The sequence below is a fragment of the Carcharhinus amblyrhynchos genome, chromosome 29 (assembly GCF_965287045.1).
Source record: "Carcharhinus amblyrhynchos chromosome 29, sCarAmb.v2.hapA, whole genome shotgun sequence".
Classification (NCBI taxonomy): Eukaryota; Metazoa; Chordata; class Chondrichthyes; order Carcharhiniformes; family Carcharhinidae; genus Carcharhinus; species Carcharhinus amblyrhynchos.
This window is the reverse complement of record NC_137352.1, coordinates 35,513,684-35,537,264: the sequence shown is the minus strand read 5'-3', so window position 1 is coordinate 35,537,264 and position 23,581 is coordinate 35,513,684. Positions and strand designations below refer to the sequence as shown.

At 42.6% G+C, this 23,581-nt stretch overlaps 1 protein-coding gene across 1 annotated transcript; it reads left to right on the top strand.

The window, feature by feature from the left end:
• Window positions 1–18,667: 18,667 nt before the first annotated feature.
• Window positions 18,668–20,518, top strand: LOC145359805 (uncharacterized). The gene has a single exon (XM_080214580.1). It carries the CDS (start codon window positions 18,668–18,670, stop codon window positions 20,516–20,518), a length of 1,851 nt encoding a protein of 616 aa, XP_080070706.1.
• The last annotated feature ends 3,063 nt before the right edge of the window (window positions 20,519–23,581 follow it).

The window sequence follows — 23,581 nt, the reverse complement described above, 5'->3', positions numbered from 1 at the left end:
GTGTACCTCCAAAAATGAGAAAGTGGCAAAGTGCTTATCACGATGAGTTCAGCAAAACGGAGGAAATCCACAAAAGGTTCCAAAGTTTCTCAGAATACCTTCCAGTAGTGAACGCCATTTGGCTGATATTCTGCCAATGTGTGTATGTCAAAGAAATGAGAAAGTGGAAACGTGCTTATCTCGATAAGTTAAGCAAGTTGTAGGAAATCTACAAAAGGTTCCAATGTTACTCTGAATACGCTCGAACAGTGAATGCCACTTGGCTGATATTCTGCCAATGTGTGTATCTCAATGAAATGAGGAAGTGGTAAAGTGCTTATCTCGATGAGTTCAGCAAGTTGGAAGAAAACCACAATAGGTCCCAATGTTTCTCTGAACTCCTTCGAGTAGTGAATGCCATTTGGCTGATATTCTGCCAATGTGTGTATCTCAATTGAATGAGAAAGTGGTAAAGTGCTTATCTCGATGAGTTCAGCAAGATGGAAGAAATCCTCAATATGTTCCAAAGTTTCTCTGAATACCATCGAGCAGTGTATGCCGTTTGTCTGATATTCTACCAATGTTTGTATCTCAGTGAAATGAGGAAGTGGTAAAGTGCTTATCTCGAAGTTTGAGCAAAATGGAGGAAATCCACAATAGGTTCCAATTTTCTCTGAATATCATAGAGCAGTGAATGCCATTTGCCTGATATTCTGCCAACGTGTGTATCTCAATGAAATGTGAAATGGGTAACGTCCTTATCTCGATGAGTTCAGCATGTTGGAAGAAATCCACAATAGTTTGCAAAGTTTCTCTGAATACCGTCGAGCAGAGAATGCCATTTGGCTGATATTCTGCCAATTTGTGTTTCACAATGAAACGAGAATGTGGTAAAGTGTTTATCTCAATGAGTTCAGCGTGTTGGAGGAAATCCACAACAGGTTCCAAAGTTTCTGAGAATACCTTCGAGCAGTGAATGCCATTTTGCTGATATTCTGCCAATGTGTGTATCTCAAGGAAATGAGAAAGTGGTAAATTCCTTATCTCGATGAGGTCAGCAAGTTGTAGGAAATGTACAAAAGGTTCCAATGATTCTCTGAATACACTCGAACAATGAAAGCAATTTGGCTGATATGCTGCCAATGTGTGTATCTCAATGAAATGAGAAAGTGGTAACGTGCGTATCTCGAAGAGTTCAGCAAGTTGGACGAAATGCACAATATGTTGCAAAGTTTCTCTGAATACCATCGAGCAGTGAATGCCTTTTGGCTGATATTCTGCCAATGTGTGTATCTCAATGAAATGAGAAAGTGGTAACGTGCGTATCTCGAAGAGTTCAGCAAGTTGGACGAAATGCACAATATGTTTCAAAGTTTCTCTGAATACCATCGAGCAGTGAATGCCTTTTGGCTGATATGCTGCCAATGTGTGTATCTCAATGAAATGAGAAAGTGGTAACGTGCGTATCTCGAAGAGTTCAGCAAGTTGGACGAAATGCACAATATGTTGCAAAGTTTCTCTGAATACCATCGAGCAGTGAATGCCTTTTGGCTGATATTCTGCCAATGTGTGAATCTCAACGAAATGAGAAAATGGTAACGTGCTTATCTCGATGAGTTGTGCAAGTTGGAAGAAATCCACAATCGGTTCCAAAGTTTCTCTGAATACCTTAGAGCAGTGAATGCCATATGGCTGATATACTGCCAATGTGTGCTGCTGAATGAAATGAGAAAGTGGAAAAGTGCTCATCTCGATGAGTTGAACAAGTTGGAGGAAATCCACTAAAGGTTCCATAGTTTCTCTGAATACCTTGTGGCACTGAATGCCACTTGGCTGATATTCTTCCAATGCGTGTATCTCAATGAAATGAGGAAGTGGTACAGTGCTTATCTCGATGAGTTCAGCAAGTTGGAAGAAATCAGCAATCGGTTCCAAATTTTCTCTGAATATCTTCGAGCACTGAATGCCATTTGGCTGATATTCTGCCAATGTGTGTATCTCCAAAAATGAGAAAGTGGCAAAGTGCTTATCACGATGAGTTCAGCAAAACGGAGGAAATCCACAAAAGGTTCCAAAGTTTCTCAGAATACCTTCCAGTAGTGAACGCCATTTGGCTGATATTCTGCCAATGTGTGTATGTCAAAGAAATGAGAAAGTGGAAACGTGCTTATCTCGATAAGTTAAGCAAGTTGTAGGAAATCTACAAAAGGTTCCAATGTTACACTGAATACGCTCGAACAGTGAATGCCACTTGGCTGATATTCTGCCAATGTGTGTATCTCAATGAAATGAGGAAGTGGTAAAGTGCTTATCTCGATGAGTTCAGCAAGTTGGAAGAAAACCACAATAGGTCCCAATGTTTCTCTGAACTCCTTCGAGTAGTGAATGCCATTTGGCTGATATTCTGCCAATGTGTGTATCTCAATTGAATGAGAAAGTGGTAAAGTGCTTATCTCGATGAGTTCAGCAAGATGGAAGAAATCCTCAATATGTTCCAAAGTTTCTCTGAATACCATCGAGCAGTGTATGCCGTTTGTGTGATATTCTACCAATGTTTGTATCTCAGTGAAATGAGGAAGTGGTAAAGTGCTTATCTCGAAGTTTGAGCAAAATGGAGGAAATCCACAATAGGTTCCAATTTTCTCTGAATATCATAGAGCAGTGAATGCCATTTGCCTGATATTCTGCCAACGTGTGTATCTCAATGAAATGTGAAATGGGTAACGTCCTTATCTCGATGAGTTCAGCATGTTGGAAGAAATCCACAATAGTTTGCAAAGTTTCTCTGAATACCGTCGAGCAGAGAATGCCATTTGGCTGATATTCTGCCAATTTGTGTTTCACAATGAAACGAGAATGTGGTAAAGTGTTTATCTCAATGAGTTCAGCGTGTTGGAGGAAATCCACAACAGGTTCCAAAGTTTCTGAGAATACCTAAGAGCAGTGAATGCCATTTGGCTGATATGCTGCCAATGTGTGTATCTCAATGAAATGAGAAAGTGGTAAAGTGCTTATCTCGATGAGTTCAGCAAGTTGGAAGCAATCCTCAATATGTTCCAAAGTTTCTCTGAATACCATCGTGCAGTGTGTGCCGTTTGTGTGATATTCTACCAATGTTTGTATCTCAGTGAAATGAGGAAGTGGTAAAGTGCTTATCTCGAAGTTTGAGCAAAATGGAGGAAATCCACAATAGGTTCCAAATTTTCTCTGAATATCATAGAGCAGTGAATGCCCTTTGCCTGATACTCTGCCAACGTGTGTATCTCCATGAAATGTGAAATGGGTAACGTCCTTATCCGATGAGTTCAGCATGTTGCAAGGAATCCACAATAGTTTGCAAAGTTTCCCTGAATACCTCCGAGCAGAGAATGCCATTTGGCTGATATTCTGCCAATGTGTGTATCTCATTGAAATGAGACAGTGGTAAAGTGCTTATCTCGATTAGTTCAGTAAGTTGGAAGAAATCCAAAATACGTTGCAAAGTTTCTCTGAATACAATCGAGCAGCGAAAGCCATTTGGCTGATATTCTGCCAATACGTGTATCTCAATGAAATGAGAATGTGGTAAATTGCTTATCTCGATGAGTTCAGCAAGTTGGATGAAAACCACAATAGGTCCCAAAGTTTCTGTGAATTCCTTCGAGTAGTGAATGCCATTTGACTGATAGTCAGCCAAAGTGTGTATCTCAATGAAATGAGGAAGTGTTAATGTGCTTATCTCGAAGAGTTCAGCCAGTTGGAAGAAACCCACAATAGCACCCAAAGTTTCTGTGAATTCCTTTGAGTAGTGAATTCCATTTGGCTGATATTCTGCCAATGTGTGTATCTCAAGGAAATGAGAAAGTGGTAAAGTCCTTATCTCGATGAGTTCAGCAAATTGTAGGAAATCTACACACGGTTCCAATGTTTCTCTGAAAACGCTCGAACAGTGATTGCAATTTGCTGTTATTCTATCAATGTGTGTATCTCAATGAAATGTGGAAGTGGTAAGGTGCTTATCTCGATGAGTTCAGGAAGTTGAAGGAAAAGTACAAAAAGTTCCAATGATTCTCTGAATACGCTCGAACAATGAATGCAATTTGGCTGATATGCTGCCAATGTGTGTATCTCAATGAAATGAGAAAAGGGTAACGTGCTTATCTCGATGAATTGTGCAAGTTGGAAAAAATCCACAATCGGCTCCAAAGTTTCTCTGAATACCTTAGAGCAGTGAATGCCATTTGGCTGATATTCTGCCAACGTGTGTATCTCAATGAAATGAGAAAGTGGAAAAGTGCACATCTCGATGAGTTGAACAAGTTGGAGGAAATCCACAAAAGGTTCCAAAGTTTCGCTGAATACTTTGTGACCCTGAATGTCACTTGGCTAATATTCTGCCAATGTGTGTATCTCAATGAAATGAGTAAGTGGAAAAGTGCTTATCTCGATGAGTTCAGCAAGTTGGAAGAAATCCACAAAAGGTTCCAAAGTTTCGCAGAATACTTTGTGGCACTGAATGCCACTTGGCTGATATTCTGCCAATGTGTGTATCTCAATGAAATGAGGAAGTGGTAAAGTGCTTATCTCGATGAGTTCAGCAAGTTGGAAGAAAACCACAATAGGTCCCAAAGTTTCTCTGAACTCCTTCGAGTAGTGAATGCCATTTGGCTGATATTCTGCCAATGTGTGTATCTCAATTGAATGAGAAAGTGGTAAAGTGCTTATCTCGATGAGTTCAGCAAGATGGAAGAAATCCTCAATATGTTCCAAAGTTTCTCTGAATACCATCGAGCAGTGTATGCCGTTTGTCTGATATTCTACCAATGTTTGTATCTCAGTGAAATGAGGAAGTGGTAAAGTGCTTATCTCGAAGTTTGAGCAAAATGGAGGAAATCCACAATGGGTTCCAAATTTTCTCTGAATATCATAGAGCAGTGAATGCCATTTGCCTGATATTCTGCCAACGTGTGTATCTCCATGAAATGTGAAATGGGTGACGTCCTTATCTCGATGAGTTCAGCATGTTGGAAGAAATCCACAATAGTTTGCAAAGTTTCTCTGAATACCTTCGAGCAGAGAATGCCATTTGGCTGATATTCTGCCAATTTGTGTTTCACAATGAAACGAGAATGTGGTAAAGTGTTTATCTCAATGAGTTCAGCGTGTTGGAGGAAATCCACAACAGGTTCCAAAGTTTCTGAGAATACCTTCGAGCAGTGAATGCCATTTGGCTGATATTCTGCCAATGTGTGTATCTCAATGAAATGAGAAAGTGGTAAAGTGCTTATCTCAATGAGTTGTGCAACTTGGAAGGAATCCACAATCGGTTCCAACGTTTCTCCGAAAACCTTCGAGCAGTGAAAGCCATTTGGCTGATTTTCTGCCAATGTGTGTATCTCAATGAAATGAGAAAGTGGTAAAGTGCTTATCTCGATGAGTTCAGCAAGTTGGAAGCAATCCTCAATATGTTCCAAAGTTTCTCTGAATACCATCGTGCAGTGTGTGCCGTTTATGTGATATTCTACCAGTGTTTGTATCTCAGTGAAATGAGGAAGTGGTAAAGTGCTTATCTCGAAGTTTGAGCAAAATGGAGGAAATCCACAATAGGTTCCAAATTTTCTCTGAATATCATAGAGCAGTGAATGCCATTTGCCTGATATTCTGCCAACGTGTGTATCTCCATGAAATGTGAAATGGGTAACGCCCTTATCCGATGAGTTCAGCATGTTGCAAGGAATCCACAATAGTTTGCAAAGTTTCCCTGAATACCTCCGAGCAGAGAACGCCATTTGGCTGATATTCTGCCAATGTGTGTTTCTCATTGAAATGAGACAGTGGTAAAGTGCTTATCTCGATTAGTTCAGTAAGTTGGAAGAAATCCAAAATACGTTGCAAAGTTTCTCTGAATACAATCGAGCAGCGAAAGCCATTTGGCTGATATTCTGCCAATACGTGTATCTCAATGAAATGAGAATGTGGTAAATTGCTTATCTCGATGAGTTCAGCAAGTTGGAAGAAAACCACAATAGGTCCCAAAGTTTCTGTGAATTCCTTCGAGTAGTGAATGCCATTTGGCTGATAGTCAGCCAAAGTGTGTATCTCAATGAAATGAGGAAGTGTTAATGTGCTTATCTCGAAGAGTTCAGCCAGTTGGAAGAAACCCACAATAGCACCCAAAGTTTCTGTGAATTCCTTTGAGTAGTGAATTCCATTTGGCTGATATTCTGCCAATGTGTGTATCTCAAGGAAATGAGAAAGTGGTAAAGTCCTTATCTCGATGAGTCCAGCAAATTGTAGGAAATCTACACACGGTTCCAATGTTTCTCTGAAAACGCTCGAACAGTGATTGCAATTTGCTGTTATTCTATCAATGTGTGTATCTCAATGAAATGTGGAAGTGGTAAGGTGCTTATCTCGATGAGTTCAGGAAGTTGAAGGAAAAGTACAAAAAGTTCCAATGATTCTCTGAATACGCTCGAACAATGAATGCAATTTGGCTGATATGCTGCCAATGTGTGTATCTCAATGAAATGAGAAAGTGGTAACGTGCTTATCTCGATGAATTGTGCAAGTTGGAAAAAATCCACAATCGGCTCCAAAGTTTCTCTGAATACCTTAGAGCAGTGAATGCCATTTGGCTGATATTCTGCCAACGTGTGTATCTCAATGAAATGAGAAAGTGGAAAAGTGCACATCTCGATGAGTCGAACAAGTTGGAGGAAATCCACAAAAGGTTCCAAAGTTTCGCTGAATACTTTGTGGCACTGAATGCCATTTGGCTGATATTCTGCCAATGTGTGTATCTCAATGAAATGAGGAAGTGGTAAAGTGCTTATCTCGATGAGTTCAGCATGTTGGAAGAAATCCACAATAGTTTGCAAAGTTTCTCTGAATACCGTCGAGCAGAGAATGCCATTTGGCTGATATTCTGCCAATTTGTGTTTCACAATGAAACGAGAATGTGGTAAAGTGTTTATCTCAATGAGTTCAGCGTGTTGGAGGAAATCCACAACAGGTTCCAAAGTTTCTGAGAATACCTAAGAGCAGTGAATGCCATTTGGCTGATATTCTGCCAATGTGTGTATCTCAAGGAAACGAGAAAGTGGTAAAGTCCTTATCTCGATGAGGTCAGCAAGTTGTAGGAAATGTACAAAAGGTTCCAATGATTCTCTGAATACACTCGAACAATGAAAGCAATTTGGCTGATATGCTGCCAATGTGTGTATCTCAATGAAATGAGAAAGTGGTAACGTGCGTATCTCGAAGAGTTCAGCAAGTTGGACGAAATGCACAATATGTTGCAAAGTTTCTCTGAATACCATCGAGCAGTGAATGCCTTTTGGCTGATATTCTGCCAATGTGTGAATCTCAACGAAATGAGAAAATGGTAACGTGCTTATCTCGATGAGTTGTGCAAGTTGGAAGAAATCCACAATCGGGTCCAAAGTTTCTCTGAATACCTTAGAGCAGTTAATGCCATATGGCTGATATACTGCCAATGTGTGCTGCTGAATGAAATGAGAAAGTGGAAAAGTGCTCATCTCGATGAGTTGAACAAGTTGGAGGAAATCCACTAAAGGTTCCATAGTTTCTCTGAATACCTTGTGGCACTGAATGCCACTTGGCTGATATTCTTCCAATGCGTGTATCTGAATGAAATGAGGAAGTGGTACAGTGCTTACCTCGATGAGTTCAGCAAGTTGGAAGAAATCAGCAATCGGTTCCAAATTTTCTCTGAATATCTTCGAGCACTGAATGCCATTTGGCTGATATTCTGCCAATGTGTGTATCTCCAAAATTGAGAAAGTGGCAAAGTGCTTATCACGATGAGTTCAGCAAAACGGAGGAAATCCACAAAAGGTTCCAAAGTTTCTCAGAATACCTTCCAGTAGTGAACGCCATTTGGCTGATATTCTGCCAATGTGTGTATGTCAAAGAAATGAGAAAGTGGAAACGTGCTTATATCGATGAGTTAAGCAAGTTGTAGGAAATCTACAAAAGGTTCCAATGTTACTCTGAATACGCTGGAACAGTGAATGCAATTTGGCTGATATTCTGCCAATGTGTGTATCTCAATGAAATGAGAAAGTGTTAACGTGCTTATCTCGATGAGTTGACCAAGTTGGAAGGAATCCACAATCGGTTCCAAAGTTTCTCTGAATACCTTAGAGCAGTGAATGCCATTTGGCTGATATTCTGCCAATGTGTGTATCTCAATGAAATGAGAAAGTTGAAAAGTGCTCATCTCGATGAGTTGACAAGTTGGAGGAAATCCACAAAAGGATCCAAAGTTTCGCTGAGTACTTTGTGGCACTGAATGCCACTTGGCTGATATTCTGCCAATGTTTGTATCTCAATGGAATGAGGAAGTGGTAAAGTGCTTATCTCGATGCGTTCAGCAAGTTGGAAGAAAACCATAATAGGTCCCAATGTTTCTCTGAACTCCTTCGGGTAGTGAATGCCATTTGGCTGATATTCTGCCAAAGTGTGTATCTCAATGAAATGAGAAAGTGGTAAAGTGCTTATCTCGATGAGTTCAGCAAGTTGGAAGCAATCCTCAATATGTTCCAAAGTTTCTCTAAATGCCATCGTGCAGTGTGTGCCGTTTGTGTGATATTCTACCAATGTTTGTATCTCAGTGAAATGAGGAAGTGGTAAAGTGCTTATCTCGAAGTTTGAGCAAAATGGAGGAAATCCACAATAGGTTCCAAATTTTCTCTGAATATCATAGAGCAGTGAAAGCCATTTGCCTGATATTCTGCCAACGTGTGTATCTCCATGTAATGTGAAATGGGTAACGTCCTTATCTCGATGAGTTCAGCATGTTGCAAGGAATCCACAATAGTTTGCAAAGTTTCCCTGAATACCTCCGAGCAGAGAATGCCATTTGCTGATATTCTGCCAATTTGTGTTTCACAATGAAACGAGAATGTGGTAAAGTGTTTATCTCAATGAGTTCAGCGTGTTGGAGGAAATCCACAACAGGTTCCAAAGTTTCTGAGAATACCTTCGAGCAGTGAATGCCATTTGGCTGATATTCTGCCAATGTGTGTATCTCAATGAAATGAGAAAGTGGTAAAGTGCTTACCTCGATGAGTTCAGATGGTTGGAAGAAATCCAAAATATGTTGCAAAGTTTCCCTGAATACAATCGAGCAGTGAATGCCATTTGGCTGATATTCTGCCAATGTGTGTATCTCATTGAAATGAGACAGTGGTAAAGTGCTTATCTCGATTAGTTCAGTGAGTTGGAAGAAATCCAAAATATGTTGCAAAGTTTCCCTGAATACAATCGAGCAGTGAATGCCATTTGGCTGATATTCTGCCAATACGTGTATCTCAATGAAATGAGAATGTGGTAATTTGCTTATCTCGATGAGTTCAGCAAGTTGGAAGAAAACCACAATAGGTCCCAAAGTTTCTGTGAATTCCTTCGAGTAGTGAAAGCCATTTGGCTGATAGTCAGCCAAAGTGTGTATCTTAATGAAATGAGGAAGTGTTAATGTGCTTATCTCGATGAGTTCAGCCAGTTGGAAGAAACACACAATAGCACCCAAAGTTTCTGTGAATTCCTTTGAGTAGTGAATGCCATTTGGCTGATATTCTGCCAATGTGTGTATCTCAAGGAAATGAGAAAGTGGTAAAGTCCTTTTCTCGATGAGTTCAGCAAGTTGTAGGAAGTTGAAGGAAAAGTACAAAAAGTTTCCAATGATTCTCTGAATACGCTCGAACAATGAATGCAATTTGGCTGATATGCTGCCAATGTGTGTATCTCAATGAAATGAGAAAGTGGTAACGTGCTTATCTCGATGAGATGTGCAAGTTGGAAGAAATCCACAATCGGTTCCAATGTTTCTCTGAATACCTTAGAGCAGTGAATGCCATTTGGCTGATATGCTGCCAATGTGTGTATCTCAATGAAGTGAGAAAGTGGAAAAGTGCTCATCTCGATGAGTTGAACAAGTTGGAGGAAATCCACAAAAGGTTCCAAACTTTCGCTGAATACTTTGTGGCACTGAATGCCACTTGGCTGATATCCTGCCAATGTGTGTATCTCAATGAAATGAGGAAGTGGTAAAGTGCTTATCTCGATGAGTTCAGCAAGTTGGAAGAAAACCACAATAGGTCCCAAAGTTTCTCTGAACTCCTTCGAGTAGTGAATGCCATTTGGCTGATATTCTGCCAATGTGTGTATCTCAATGAAATGAGAAAGTGGTAAAGTGCTTATCTCGATGAGTTCAGCAAGTTGGAAGAAATCCACAATATGTTGCAAAGTTTCTCTGAATACTATCGAGCAGTGAATGCCATTTGGCTGATATCCTGCCAATGTGTGTATCTCAATGAAATGAGAAAGTGGTAAAGTGCTTATCTCGATGAGTTGTGCAAGTTGGAAGAAATCCACAAGAGGTCCCAAACTTTCCATGAATTCCTTCGAGTAGTGAATGCCATTTGGCTGATATTCTGCCAATGTGTGTAACTCAAGAAAATCAGAAAGTGGTAAGGTGCTTATCTCGATGAGTTCAGCAAGTTGTAGGAAATGTACAAAGGGTTCCAATGATTCTCTGAATACGGTCGAACAATGAATGCTATTTGGCTGATATGCTGCCAATGTGTGTATCTCAATGAAATGAGAAAGTGGTAACGTGCTAATCTCGAAGAGTTCAGCAAGTTGGACGAAATGCACAATTTGTTGCAAAGTTTCTCTGAATACCATCGAGCAGTGAATGCCTGTTGGCTGATATTCTGCCAATGTGTGTATCTCAACGAGATGAGAAAGTGGTAACGTGCTTATCTCGATGAGTTGTGCAAGTTGGAAGAAATCCACAATCGGTTCCAAAGTTCTCTGAATACCTTAGAGCAGTGAATGCCATATGGCTGATATACTGGCAATGTGTGCAGCTCAATCAAATCAGAAAGTGGTAAAGAGCTTATCTCGATGAGTTCAGCAAGTTGGAAGAAATCCTCAATATGTTCCAAAGTTTCTCTGAATACCATCGAGCAGTGTATGCCGTTTGTCTGATATTCTGCCAATGTTTGTATCTCAGTGAAATGAGGAAGTGGTAAAGTGCTTATCTCGAAGTTTGAGCAAAATGGAGGAAATCCACAATAGGTTCCAAATTTTCTCTGAATATCATAGAGCAGTGAATGCCATTTGCCTGATATTCTGCCAACGTGTGTACCTCAATGAAATGTGAAATGTCCATATCTCGATGAGTTCAGCATGTTGGAAGAAATCCTCAATAGTTTGCAAAGTTTCTCTGAATACCTTCGCGCAAAGAATGCCATTTGGCTGATATTCTGCCAATGTGTGTTTCACAATGAAATGAGAATGTGGTAAAGTGTTTATCTCAATGAGTTCAGCGTGTTGGAGGAAGTCCACAACAGGTTCCAAAGTTTCTGAGAATACCTTCGAGCAGTGAATGCCATTTGGCTGATATTGTGCCAATGTGTGTATCTCAATGAAATGAGAAAGTTGAAAAGTGCTCATCTCGATGAGTTGACAAGTTGGAGGAAATCCAGAAAAGGTTCCAAAGTTTCGCTGAGTACTTTGTGGCACTGAATGCCACTTGGCTGATATTCTGCCAATGTTTGTATCTCAATGGAATGAGGAAGTGGTAAAGTGCTTATCTCGATGAGTTCAGCAAGTTGGTAGAAATCCACAATATGTTGCAAAGTTTCTCTGAATACTATCGAGCAGTGAACGCCATTTGGCTGATGTACTGCCAATGTGTGTATATCAATGAAATGAGAAAGTGGAAAAGTGCCCATCTCGATGAGTTGAACAAGTTGGAGGAAATCCACAAAAGGTTCCAAAGTTTCGCTGAATACTTTGTTGCACTGAATGCCACTTAGCTGATATTCTGCCAATGTGTGTATCTCAATGAAATGAGGAAGTGGTAAAGTGCTTATCTCGATGAGTTCAGCAAGTTGGAAGAAAACCACAATAGGTCCCAATGTTTCTCTGAACTCCTTCGAGTAGTGAATGCCATTTGGCTGATATTCTGCCAATGTGTGTATCTCAAGGAAATGAGAAAGTGGGAAAGTCCTTATCTCGATGAGTTCAGCAAGTTGTAGGAAATCTACACACGGTTCCAATGTTTCTCTGAATACGCTCGAACAGTGATTGCAATTTGGCTGATATTCTGCCAATGTGTGTATCTCAATGAAATGAGAAAGTGGTAAGGTGCTTATCTCGATGAGTTCAGGAAGTTGTAGGAAAACTACAAAAGGTTCCAATGAGTCTCAGAATACGCTCGTACAATGAATGCAATTTGGCTGATATGCTGCCAATGTGTGTATCACAATGAAGTGAGAAAGTGGTTAACTGCTTATCACGATGAGTTTTGCAAGTTGGAAGAAATCCACAATCGGTTCCAACGTTTCTCCGAATACCTTCGAGCAGTGAATGCCATTTGGCTGATTGTCTGCCAATGTGTGTATCTCAATGAAATGAGGATGTGGTAAAGTGCTTATCTCTATGAGTTTAGCAAGATGGAAGAGAACCACAATAGGTCCCAACGTTTCTCTGAATTCCTCCGAGTAGTGAAAGCCATTTGGCTGATATTCTGCAATGTGTGTATCTCAACGAAATGAGAAAGTGATAAAGTCCTTATCTCGATGAGTTCAGCAAGTTGGAAGAAATCCACAAAAGGTTCCAACGTTTCTCCGAATACCTTCGAGCAGTGAATGCCATTTGGCTGATTTTCTGCCAATGTGTGTATCTCAATGAAATGTGGAAGCGGTAAAGTGCTTATCTCTATGAGTTTAGCAAGATGGAAGAGAACCACAATAGGTCCCAACGTTTCTCTGAATTCCTTCGAATAGTGAATGCCATTTGGCTGATATTCTGCATATATGCGTATCTCAACGAAATGAGAAAGTGGTAAAGTCCTTATCTCGATAAGTTCAGCAAGTTGGAAGAAATCCACAATATGTTGCAAAGTTTCTCTGAATACTGTCGAGCAGTGAATGCCATTTGGCTGATATTCTGCATATGTGCGTATCTCAACGAAATGAGAAAGTGGTAAGGTGCTTATCTCGATGAGTTCAGCAAATTGGAAGAAAACCACAATAGGTCCCAATGTTTCTCTGAACTCCTTCGAGTAGTGAATGCCATTTGGCTGATATTCTGCCAATGTGTGTATCTCACGGAAATGAGAAAGTGGGAAAGTCCTTATCTCGATGAGTTCAGCAAGTTGTAGGAAATCTACACACGGTTCCAATGTTTCTCTGAATACGCTCGAACAGTGATTGCAATTTGGCTGATATTCTGCCAATGTGTGTATCTCAATGAAATGAGAAAGTGGTAAGGTGCTTATCTCGATGAGTTCAGGAAGTTGTAGGAAAAGTAAAAAAGGTTCCAAAGAGTCTCAGAATACGCTCGTACAATGAATGCAATTTGGCTGATATGCTGCCAATGTGTGTATCTCAATGAAATGAGAAAGTGGTAACGTGCTTATCTCGATGAGTTCAGCAAGTTGGAAGAAATCCACAAGATGTTGCAAAGTTTCTCTGAATACTATCGAGCAGTGAATGCCATTTGGCTGATATTCTGCCAATGTGTGTATCTCAATGGAATGAGAAAGTGGTAAACTGCTTATTTCGATGAGTTGTGCAAGTTGGAAGAAATCCACAATCGGTTCCAACGTTTCTCCGAATACCTTCGAGCAGTGAATGCCATTTGGCTGATTGTCTGCCAATGTGTGTATCTCAATGAAATGAGGAAGTGGTAAAGTGCTTATCTCTATGAGATTAGCAAGATGGAAGAGAACCACAATAGGTCCCAACGTTTCTCTGAATTCCTTCGAGTAGTGAATGCCATTTGGCTGCTATTCAGCATATGTGCGTATCTCAACGAAATGAGAAAGTGGTAAAGTCCTTATCTGGATGAGTTCAGCAAGTTGGAAGAAATCCACAATATGTTGCAAAGTTTCTCTGAATACCATCGAGCAGTGAATGCCATTTGGCTGATATTCTGCAATGTGTGTATCTCAACGAAATGAGAAAGTGATAAAGTCCTTATCTCGATGAGTTCAGCAAGTTGGAAGAAATCCACAATCGGTTCCAACGTTTCTCCGAATACCTTCTGGAAGGGGAAGCTGATGCAATTTTTGAGATAGCGAGCTGACAGAGCGGGAAATCGAGAAGTGAAATATGCTGTATAAACGCTTTGCAGGGGCAGGTGCTTAAAAACAAGTATGAAATCAGTTGCTCGCAGTCAAAGTAGTCATGGGTTGGGTATGATAAAGAAGCGGTTACTGCGAACCATAAAAAGGAGGAATAGGCGCCAAAGATAGAACAAGGGAAGAGAGATGTAGGCGGGTGAAGCTAGCTGAGCAGTTCACGATAAGGGAGCGTGGAAACCAAGGACAGAACTAGCTGAGCAGTTCACGATAAGGGAGCTTGGAAACCAAGGACAAAACTAGCTGAGCAGTTCACGATAAGGAAGCGCGGCGCGGGAGCCAATTAACAAGGGAAGGGAGATGTATGATAAACTGCATAGGCATATAAGGCAGAATCATGTATTGTGTGTGTATGTGTACCTGCGGGACTGCACCCTTTCTTGCAAGATTGAATAAACTGACGTAGAATGACTCCGCCGTGTCTTTGATTTCAAGAGCAGGGGGGGAAAGGGAAGTGGGATCGATGTCCCTAGAGGTGTCTCTTTGGATGGGCTCGACGGTTGAAACCTAACAGTGACAACTAAGCCGATCGAGTTCCCCCCCAAGGATTGAGTCAGTTGCTCGGGTGTAATCCATACAAACTGACTGGCCTCGGGTTGGGTACCTCCTACTTCTCACACAAATTGGGGGCTCGTCCGGGATCCTGAATTATAACGGGGACCTCTCGCGGGGGGACCAACTCGGTGGAATAAGACGCGTCTGGTATATATTTATGCCTAGGAACGCCGTTTTGGTCCTCGGGTGGAGAGATCTGAAACCACTCGATTGAGATAATTCTGGACCCTAGGAAGGAAATCACACGGATGAGTAGGGGAGAAGGACTGTGACGGGGACCTGTAAAAAGGAAAGGGGGTACACACACAGGCAGAAGTCAGACAACTCCGTGCACGGATCAAGGTAAGAAATTTCTCTCGGAATTTGGATTCGGGCTAGTGAGAGTTATTATCTATCTTGTTGACTTCATGGTTATGACAGTATGATCTGAGAGTGTGGGTGATTCATACTCAAGACGACTACTGGAGACTAACCATGGGAAATAGGTCGTCCCGAAGACGGGACGGGGAACCTAGGAGGAAGGATAAGAAGGAGGAAATACCCCCAGATAGCCCATTAGGTATGAAGTGATAAAATTGGGACTATGGGACGAAGACGAGAAATCTGGACAAAACGGTTATGATAAAATATTGTTGTTTTATATGGACAGCAGAACCAATCCGGGCACCGTCAGTATTCTGGCCAAAATACGGATCGGACGAGGATTGGGTCTGCCAACTCTTAAATTTATATGTAAATGGTAAACCATCACCCAGCCCGGAGGAAATCAAATACGCGGCTTGCTGGGTGGGAGCGATACCTGGGTCGCCCCTGTCTGTCCCACTATATCCTGTGATCCAGCAAACACAGGGTAAACCGAGACCCTGGGAGGTTATGTGATGAGGGAGCAGAGGAAAGTAGAATAAGGGAGGTGTCCCTGGAGGCACTGGAGTTTGTGGATGGGTCACGAAGTATATAGATGGATCAGCGTGAATGGGATGGACCTACAATTGGTCTGAGCAGAAAGAGTAGAGAGAAGTATGTCAGTGGAACTGGGAACCCTGACATAGGCTTTTACTGAGGTGCGGGGAGAACACTAATAGCGGTTATGTATTTGGAATTGTGCATGACTATATGACTGTTTGAGAGAGAAAGGGATTTGTCATGACGTGAGGCGCCCGAATCAAACATGGTCAAATTTATTAGAGGCCAGTGAGCTCCCATCAGTAAAGGGTTAAAAAGAGACAAGCAGGCTGACTCTGTATGGTACAGAGAGAGAGAGAGAGAGGGTGTAACTGTGTAATTGAGACCCTCATGTGATGTAATAGGTATAGCCAATCAAAGTGAATTGCTTTAAGTTTAATAAATTATGTAGGGATCGGACAGAGATTTGAATCCTGCCAAGTGGGAAGGATGGCATTATATTGCATCTTAAAGTTATAAGGAGAGTTAACCATTTAGGCACACAGTAGATTTGATTTTGTACTTGCCTGTGTTGGTTACAAAGGCAGAGCTGCAGAAATAATTAAACATGTAGATTGCACATTAGAATGCTTTCAGTATTTCTTCGTGCATCTGTGCTCCAAGTGGTGTTTTGTTTTATTGTACCAGAATTGTAAGAATGTGCAAGGGTCTTGATTTAGTGAGGATATTTAAAGGTGATAAAAATAAATCTTATTTTGGATTTTCTGAATCAGGCTTTGTTAAATAAACTGCTGTACTTTGACTCACAATTAGTCTCAGAGGTATCTTTACCTACAACGATTGGTGCGGCCACAACCGGAGCTCCGGAACAGATTACCAAATTTAAGGGAGTGAATCAAAGTGCAGTAGGGGCTCACCTGTGATGAAAAAGTGTGAGCGTGTGTGAGAGGTCTGAGCTGAGCACGTACAGACAAGGAGGCATCTGTCTTTACACCCAGCCTTAGACCAGTTGTTAAGAGGGGTGGCCCCCTACGCGAAGTTCAGGAGTTTGAAGTGAGTGTAAAGGCTAGAGAAGGATGCCTGGGATGTGATGTTCAGACGTGAGTAAGAAAGAATCTGTCTGAGAGATCGCCGGAGTAGAAGGGAAAGCTGGCTTAATAGTGTGAGCTTAAGGGTATAAGCTCACGAGTGTAAGTGGTGGTACGGAGGGCACTAAACACCCCTAACAGGTATCACCAGACTCTGAGAAGAGCGACCTAGGGGTGGGATCCATTTCACCCACTAGATCAACAATGGAAATGATTGGAAAAAAAAGGACAGAACTAAGATAATTGGAATTCTCTTAGTTTGAATTAATTAAACAGGTTTAAACCGGATTAATTGAACACATCTCAGTCTTGGGTAAAAAAATTGGGCTGACGACAAGGAGAAAATTAAAACAACAGAATCACAGATTAGAGAGTTAGAAAAGAGAAACCAAACAAAGAAAATAGCAGTATTGTTAATACATCAGTTAGCTGGACTAATTGAACAAGTAGACACTTCCACTAAGAAGTGGAGTGGGGATAAAAAGATTAAGGAATTAGAATTCAGAGTAAGGGAACTGGAGAAACAAAACCAAGTGTTAGAAGACTACTGCAGGGGGACATTACCTCCCTACCCCAGCAGTATGACCATGAAACCTACAGCACCTGGGGGCGACTTTAATACTGAGGAGAAGGTCTGTAACCTTGCTCCGGTAACGAGGGGAGGAGCAGTGAATAATCCATTGACCAATTTAAAAATTTCACACCAGGGAAAGACATCAGATCCTAGTGTCACTGAGAAAACTCCAGCCCTGGAGTTCAAATGCCAAATTTTGGTATTATCATTGTCCCACAAAGTATTTATAGTATTAGATATAGCTAACGAGTTCTCATCCATCCCCTTGAACTTGAACTCACAGGATAAGTTTTTCTTTATAGTAGACGATAAGCACGGATGTTATATTTGGGACATTTTAATATCCCAAGGGATCAAGGAGATGCCCGTGGACAAGCTAGCTGATGAAATAGCAAAAAAAAAGCAGCCCTAAACCCACAACCAATTAGGATGCAGGCCCTTATTTCCCTAATGCCCCGGGGAGCGAATCCAATCTTTACAGAAAAGGAAAAAGAGGAGCTGACTGAGATGGGAGCTAGGGAAACTGAGGAAGGAAAATGGGTACTGCCGGATGGAAGAGAAATGATAAATAAACAAGTAATGGGGGAAATCATGGCCCACTTACATCAGGGAAGTACTCGAACAAATAGTGCCTAGATATGGTTTGGTAGAGGATGTAGATTCTGATCAGGGAAGACATTTTACATCAAAAGTGCTACAAGGGATAATGAAAGGATTAGGAATATCATGGGACTTCCACACCCCCTGGCATCCCCCGTCCTCAGGCAAGGTCGAGCGGATGAACCAGACCCTTAAAAAACAGCTCACGAAACTCACTACTGAAACTGGGCTGCCCTGGACTAAGTGCCTTCCCCTAGCTCTCCTACAAATACGAACGCAACCGCGGCGCGATTTAGGTGTCTCCCCGTATGAAATGTTGTTCGGTCTCCCCTTTAATGGACCGAGGGGGGAGTTACCCCTCTTCGAGTCTAGAGACGTATTTATACGAAAATATGTTGAGGCCTTGGAATCTGTCCTGTCTCGTTTACGTCAACAGGGACTCCTGGCACAGACGCCGCCTCTAGAATTCGCGGTTCACACTATCAAGGCGAGACAGTGGGTCCTAATTAAGAACTGGAAACTACGAACATTGGAGCCGATCTGGGACGGCCCCTTCTTGGTACTACTGATTACAGAGACTGCTATACGGACGGCTGAGAGAGGCTGGACGCATTACACCAGAGTTAAGGGACCGGTACCGGCTCCAGCGGAGGAGACGTCAACTCTTAGCGAACACGTTACAGAGGCGGAGCATATTACAGAGGACTAAGTGGACAATATTCTGAAATGAACTCTGATCAAAATACTGAAATGCTACTAATATTGCTAATAATTTGGATAAAGTTTCTGGGGAGGGGCTTGGGAGCTATGGCGCGGGTACATCAGGAAGCGGTTGATAGGTGGTATGCGGAAGAGGCGGCCCACGCAGGCAAAATATATTCGCTCACCATAAACGAAGCACCCCAGGTGCAGGTAATAGAGATTGATCTCTGCCGGATGGTGCCATGCGAGACCGTAGGGGAACATGACCAGACTGCAGTAAACCTTGAAAGGCAGAAGGGATACCAGGGAAAGAGGATGGAATTGTTTTTCCTGGGAAAAGGGCTAGGTGAGGATATATCACTCGGTGTTAGGGAACGTGTCTCGTTAATTCCACGGGCCATCCTCCCTAGGAATTGCGGGCTGAACCAGTGTAATCCGTTATACCTCACCGTGAGGCAGACGGAATGGATGGTGGGAAATAGGTATGGGAACCTGGACAATGAAGTACTAGGGGTAAGAGTTAGGGGGGATAGATTGTGCTGCGTACGGATCACGGTCCAGAAGGTGGTAGCTGGCAGTTCCCCGGTTCTATGGGAGGAGACATCCGTCTCGGAAAGTTCCGAAGGGGTCAGGGTGATAAACATAAAAGATCTCAAGGAGACTATTCAAATAGAAACGGGGTTCGGAGAAACGAATGCCTGGATTGAATGGGTCAGGTATACGGTCAAAAGCCTCGAAAAAGGCAACTGTTATGCCTGCACGGGCAGTAGGCCGACTCCACAGGTGGTTCCCTTCCCGTTGGGATGGGATAAGGAGCCACAACAGATGGAATGCCTGGTGAGATTATATCAACACCGGACGGCCTGGGATGATCCCACCTGCCAATCCCTGGGCCGGACATTTCCCCCTGTAAGATCCAACAGGGAATTGCAGCCCCCAGTGTTCTCTGGGGTTTTAGGGACACGTCACACTTGTGTTTCCCAGACTGGGAACAGACTGGACAGGCAGGTGGGCACCTTTGACAGATGCGGTACGATCAAAAAGGTCAGTGACGACACAGGGGAAGGGAATTATTCCCAAATCCAGGTCCCCCGAGCTGACCTCTGGTGGTACTGTGGAGGAAGGACTTTGCGACCAACGTTACCCCGGAGATGGACAGGGACCTGCGCGATAGTCCAATTAGTTGCCCCATTCACCCTGGCATTCGAACACCAGGAACCCCGTAGGGATCGGCGAACAGAAAGGAGCTTACCCACCTCTTTTGACGACCGGGTCTATTTAGACAATATAGGAGTCCCCAGGGCGGTTCCCGATGAATATAAGGCTAGGAACCAGATAGTGGCGGGGTTTGAGTCTCTGTTCTGGTGGGTGACCATCAGTAAGAATGTGGATTGGATCAACTACATCTACTATAACCAGCAGCGATTTATTAATTACACCCGCGATGCAGTGAAGGGAATCGCGGCGCAGCTTGATGCCACCAGCAGAATGGCATGGGAAAACAGGCTAGCCTTAGACATGATCCTGGCAGAGAAAGGCGGGGTCTGTGTCATGATAGGGACACAGTGTTGTACCTTCATCCCGAACAACACCGCCCCTGATGGGTCAATCACTAGAGCCTTAGAAGGACTAACGACTCTGGCTGAGGAGTTGGCTGAAAATTCAGGAGTGGATACTGACCTTGCTGGGTGGTGGGAGACATGGTTCGGGAAATGGAAAGGAGTCGTAGTATCCGTCCTCATCTCCTTTATAGTGGTAGCAGGGGTGTTGACCGCCTTAGGGTGCTGTGTTATCCCTTGCATACGATGTCTGACACAGAGGCTCATTGAAACAGCTCTGACTAAACGCGATATCCTGGATGGACGGGTAGTAGGCATACACTTAGAAACAGAGGAGGGACAGGGCCTCCTAGACACCAAAGGTGGAGATGGCACCTGGGACGAACGAGCCGCATAATGCTTGAGGGATGGAAACAGGAAGTCAAAAATTGCAGCGCGTAAGGAAAAGCAGGGGGGATTGTAAGGGGAAGCTGATGCAATTTTTGAGAAAGCGGGCTGACAGAGCGGGAAATCGAGAAGTGAAATATGCTGTATAAACGCTTTGCAGGGGCAGGTGCTTAAAAACAAGTATGAAATCAGTTGCTCGCAGTCAAAGTAGTCATGGGTTGGGTATGATAAAGAAGCGGTTACTGCGAACCATAAAAAGGAGGAATAGGCGCCAAAGATAGAACAAGGGAAGAGAGATGTAGGCGGGTGAAGCTAGCTGAGCAGTTCACGATAAGGGAGCGTGGAAACCAAGGACAGAACTTGCTGAGCAGTTCACGATAAGGAAGCGCGGCGTGGGAGCCAATTAACAAGGGAAGGGAGATGTATGATAAACTGCATAGGCATATAAGGCAGAATCATGTATTGTGTGTGTGTGTGTACCTGCGGGACTGCACCCTTTCTTGCAAGATTGAATAAACTGACGTAGAATGACTCCACCGTGTCTTTGATTTCAAGAGCAGGGGGGGAAAGGGAAGTGGGATCGGTGTCCCCAGAGGTGTCTCTTTGGATGGGCTCGACGGTTGAAACCTAACAGTGACAACTAAGCCGATCGAGGTCCCTCCCCAAGGATTGAGTCAATTGCTCGGGTGTAATCCATACAAACTGACTGGCCTCGAGTTGGGTACCTCCTACTTCTCACACACTTCGAGCAGTGAATGCCATTTGGCTGATTTTCTGCCAATGTGTGTATCTCAATGAAATGAGAAAGTGGTAAAGTGCTTATCTCTATGAGTTTAGCAAGATGGAAGAGAACCACAATAGGTCCCAAAGTTTCTCTGAATTCCTTCGAGTAGTGAATGCCATTTGGCTGATATTCTGCCAATGTGTGTATCTCAACGAAATGAGAAAGTGGTAACGTGCTTATCTCGATGAGTTGTGCAAGTTGGAAGAAATCCACAATCGGTTCCAAAGTTTCTCTGAATACCTTAGAGCAGTGAATGCCATTTGGCTGATATACTGCCAATGTGTGCAGCTCAATGAAATGAGAAAGTGGAAAAGTGCTCATCTCGATGAGTTGAACAAGTTGGAGGAAATCCACAAAAGGTTCCAAAGTTTCGCTGAATACCTTGTGGCACTGAATGCCACTTGGCTGATATTCTGCCAATGTGTGTGTCTCAAAGAAATGAGGAAGTGGCAAAGAGCGTATCTCCATGAGATCAGCAAAATGGAGGAAATCCACAAAAGGTTCCAAAGTTTCTCTCAATATCTTCGAGCAGTGAATGCCATTTGCCTGATATTCTGCCAACGTGAGTAACTCCATGCAATGAGAAAGTGGTAACGTGCTCATCAAGATGAATTCAGCAAGTTGGACGAAATCCACAATAGGTTCCAAAGTTTGTCTGAGTACCTGCGAGCAGTGAATGCCATTTGGCTGATATTCTGCCAATGTGTGTATCTCAATGAAATGAGAACGTGGTAAAGTGCTTATCTCGATGAGTTGTGCAAGTTGGCAGAAAAACACAATCGGTTGCAAAGTTTCTGAGAATACCTTCGAGCAGTGAATGCCATTTGGCTGATATTCTGCCAATGGGTGTATCTCAACAAAATGAGAAAGTGGTAAAGTGCTTATCTCGATGAGTTCAGCAAGCTGGAAGAAAACCACAATAGGTCCCAAAGTTTCCCTGAATTCCTTCGAGTAGTGAATGCCATTTGGCTGATATTCTGCCAAAGTGTGCATCTCAATGAAATGAGAAAGTGGTAAAGTGCTTATCTCGATGAGTTCAGCAAGTTGGATGAAACCCACAATAGGTCCCAAACTTTCTGTGAATTCCTTCGAATAATGAATGCCATTTGGTTGATATTCTGCCCATGTGTTTCTCTCAATATCTTCGAGCAGTGAATGCCATTTGCCTGATATTCTGCCAACGTGAGTCACTCCATGCAATGAGAAAGTGGTAACGTGCTCATCAAGATCAATTCAGCAAGTTGGACGAAATCCGCAATAGGTTCCAAAGTTTGTGTGAACTCCTTCGAGTAGTGAATGCCATTTGGCTGATATTCTGCCAATGTGTGTATCCCAATGAAATGAGAAAGTGGTAAAGTGCTTATCTCTATGAGTTTGGGAAGTTGGAAGAGAACCACAATAGGTCCCAAAGTTTCTCTGAATTCCTTCGAGTAGTGAATGCCATTTGGCTGATATTCTGCCAATGTGTGCATCTCAATGAAATGAGGAAGTGGTAAAGTGCTTATCCCGATGAGTTCAGCAAGTTGGAAGAAATCCACAATAGGTCCCAAACTTTCTGTGAATTCCTTCGAGTAGTGAATGCCATTTGGCTGATATTCTGCCGATGTGTGTAACTCAAGGAAATCAGAAAGTGGTAAGGTGCTTATCTCGATGAGGTCAGCAAGTTGTAGGAAATGTACAAAAGGTTCCAATGATTCTCTGAATACGCTCGAACAATGAATGCAATTTGGCTGATATGCTGCCAATGTGTGTATCTCAATGAAATGAGAAAGTGGTAACGCGCTTATCTCGAAGAGTTCAGCAAGTTGGACGAAATGCACAATATGTTGCAAAGTTTCTCTGAATACCATCGAGCAGTGAATGCATAGGCATATATTGATATTCTGCCAATGTGTGAATCTCAACGAAATGAGAAAGTGGTAACGTGCTTATCTCGATGAGTTGTGCAAGTTGGAAGAAATCCACAATCGGTTCCAAAGTTTCTCTGAATACCTTAGAGCAGTGAATGCCATATGGTTGATATACCGCCAATGTGTGCAGCTCAATGAAATGAGAAAGTGGTAAAGTGCTCATCTCGATGAGTTGAACAAGTTGGAGGAAATCCACTAATGGTTCCAAAGTTTCGCTGAGTACCTTGTGGCACTGAATGCCACTTGGCTGATATTCTTCCAATGTGTGTATGTCAATGAAATGAGGAAGTGGTACAGTGCTTATCTCGATGAGTTCAGCAAGTCGGAAGAAATCAGCAATCGGTTCCAAAGTTTCTCTGAATACCTTCGAGCACTGAAT

What these genes read in the sequence shown, in the direction of transcription:
- LOC145359805 (XM_080214580.1), top strand. Translation starts at nt 18,668, where the DNA reads ATGGCGCGGGTACATCAGGAAGCGGTTGATAGGTGGTATGCGGAAGAG.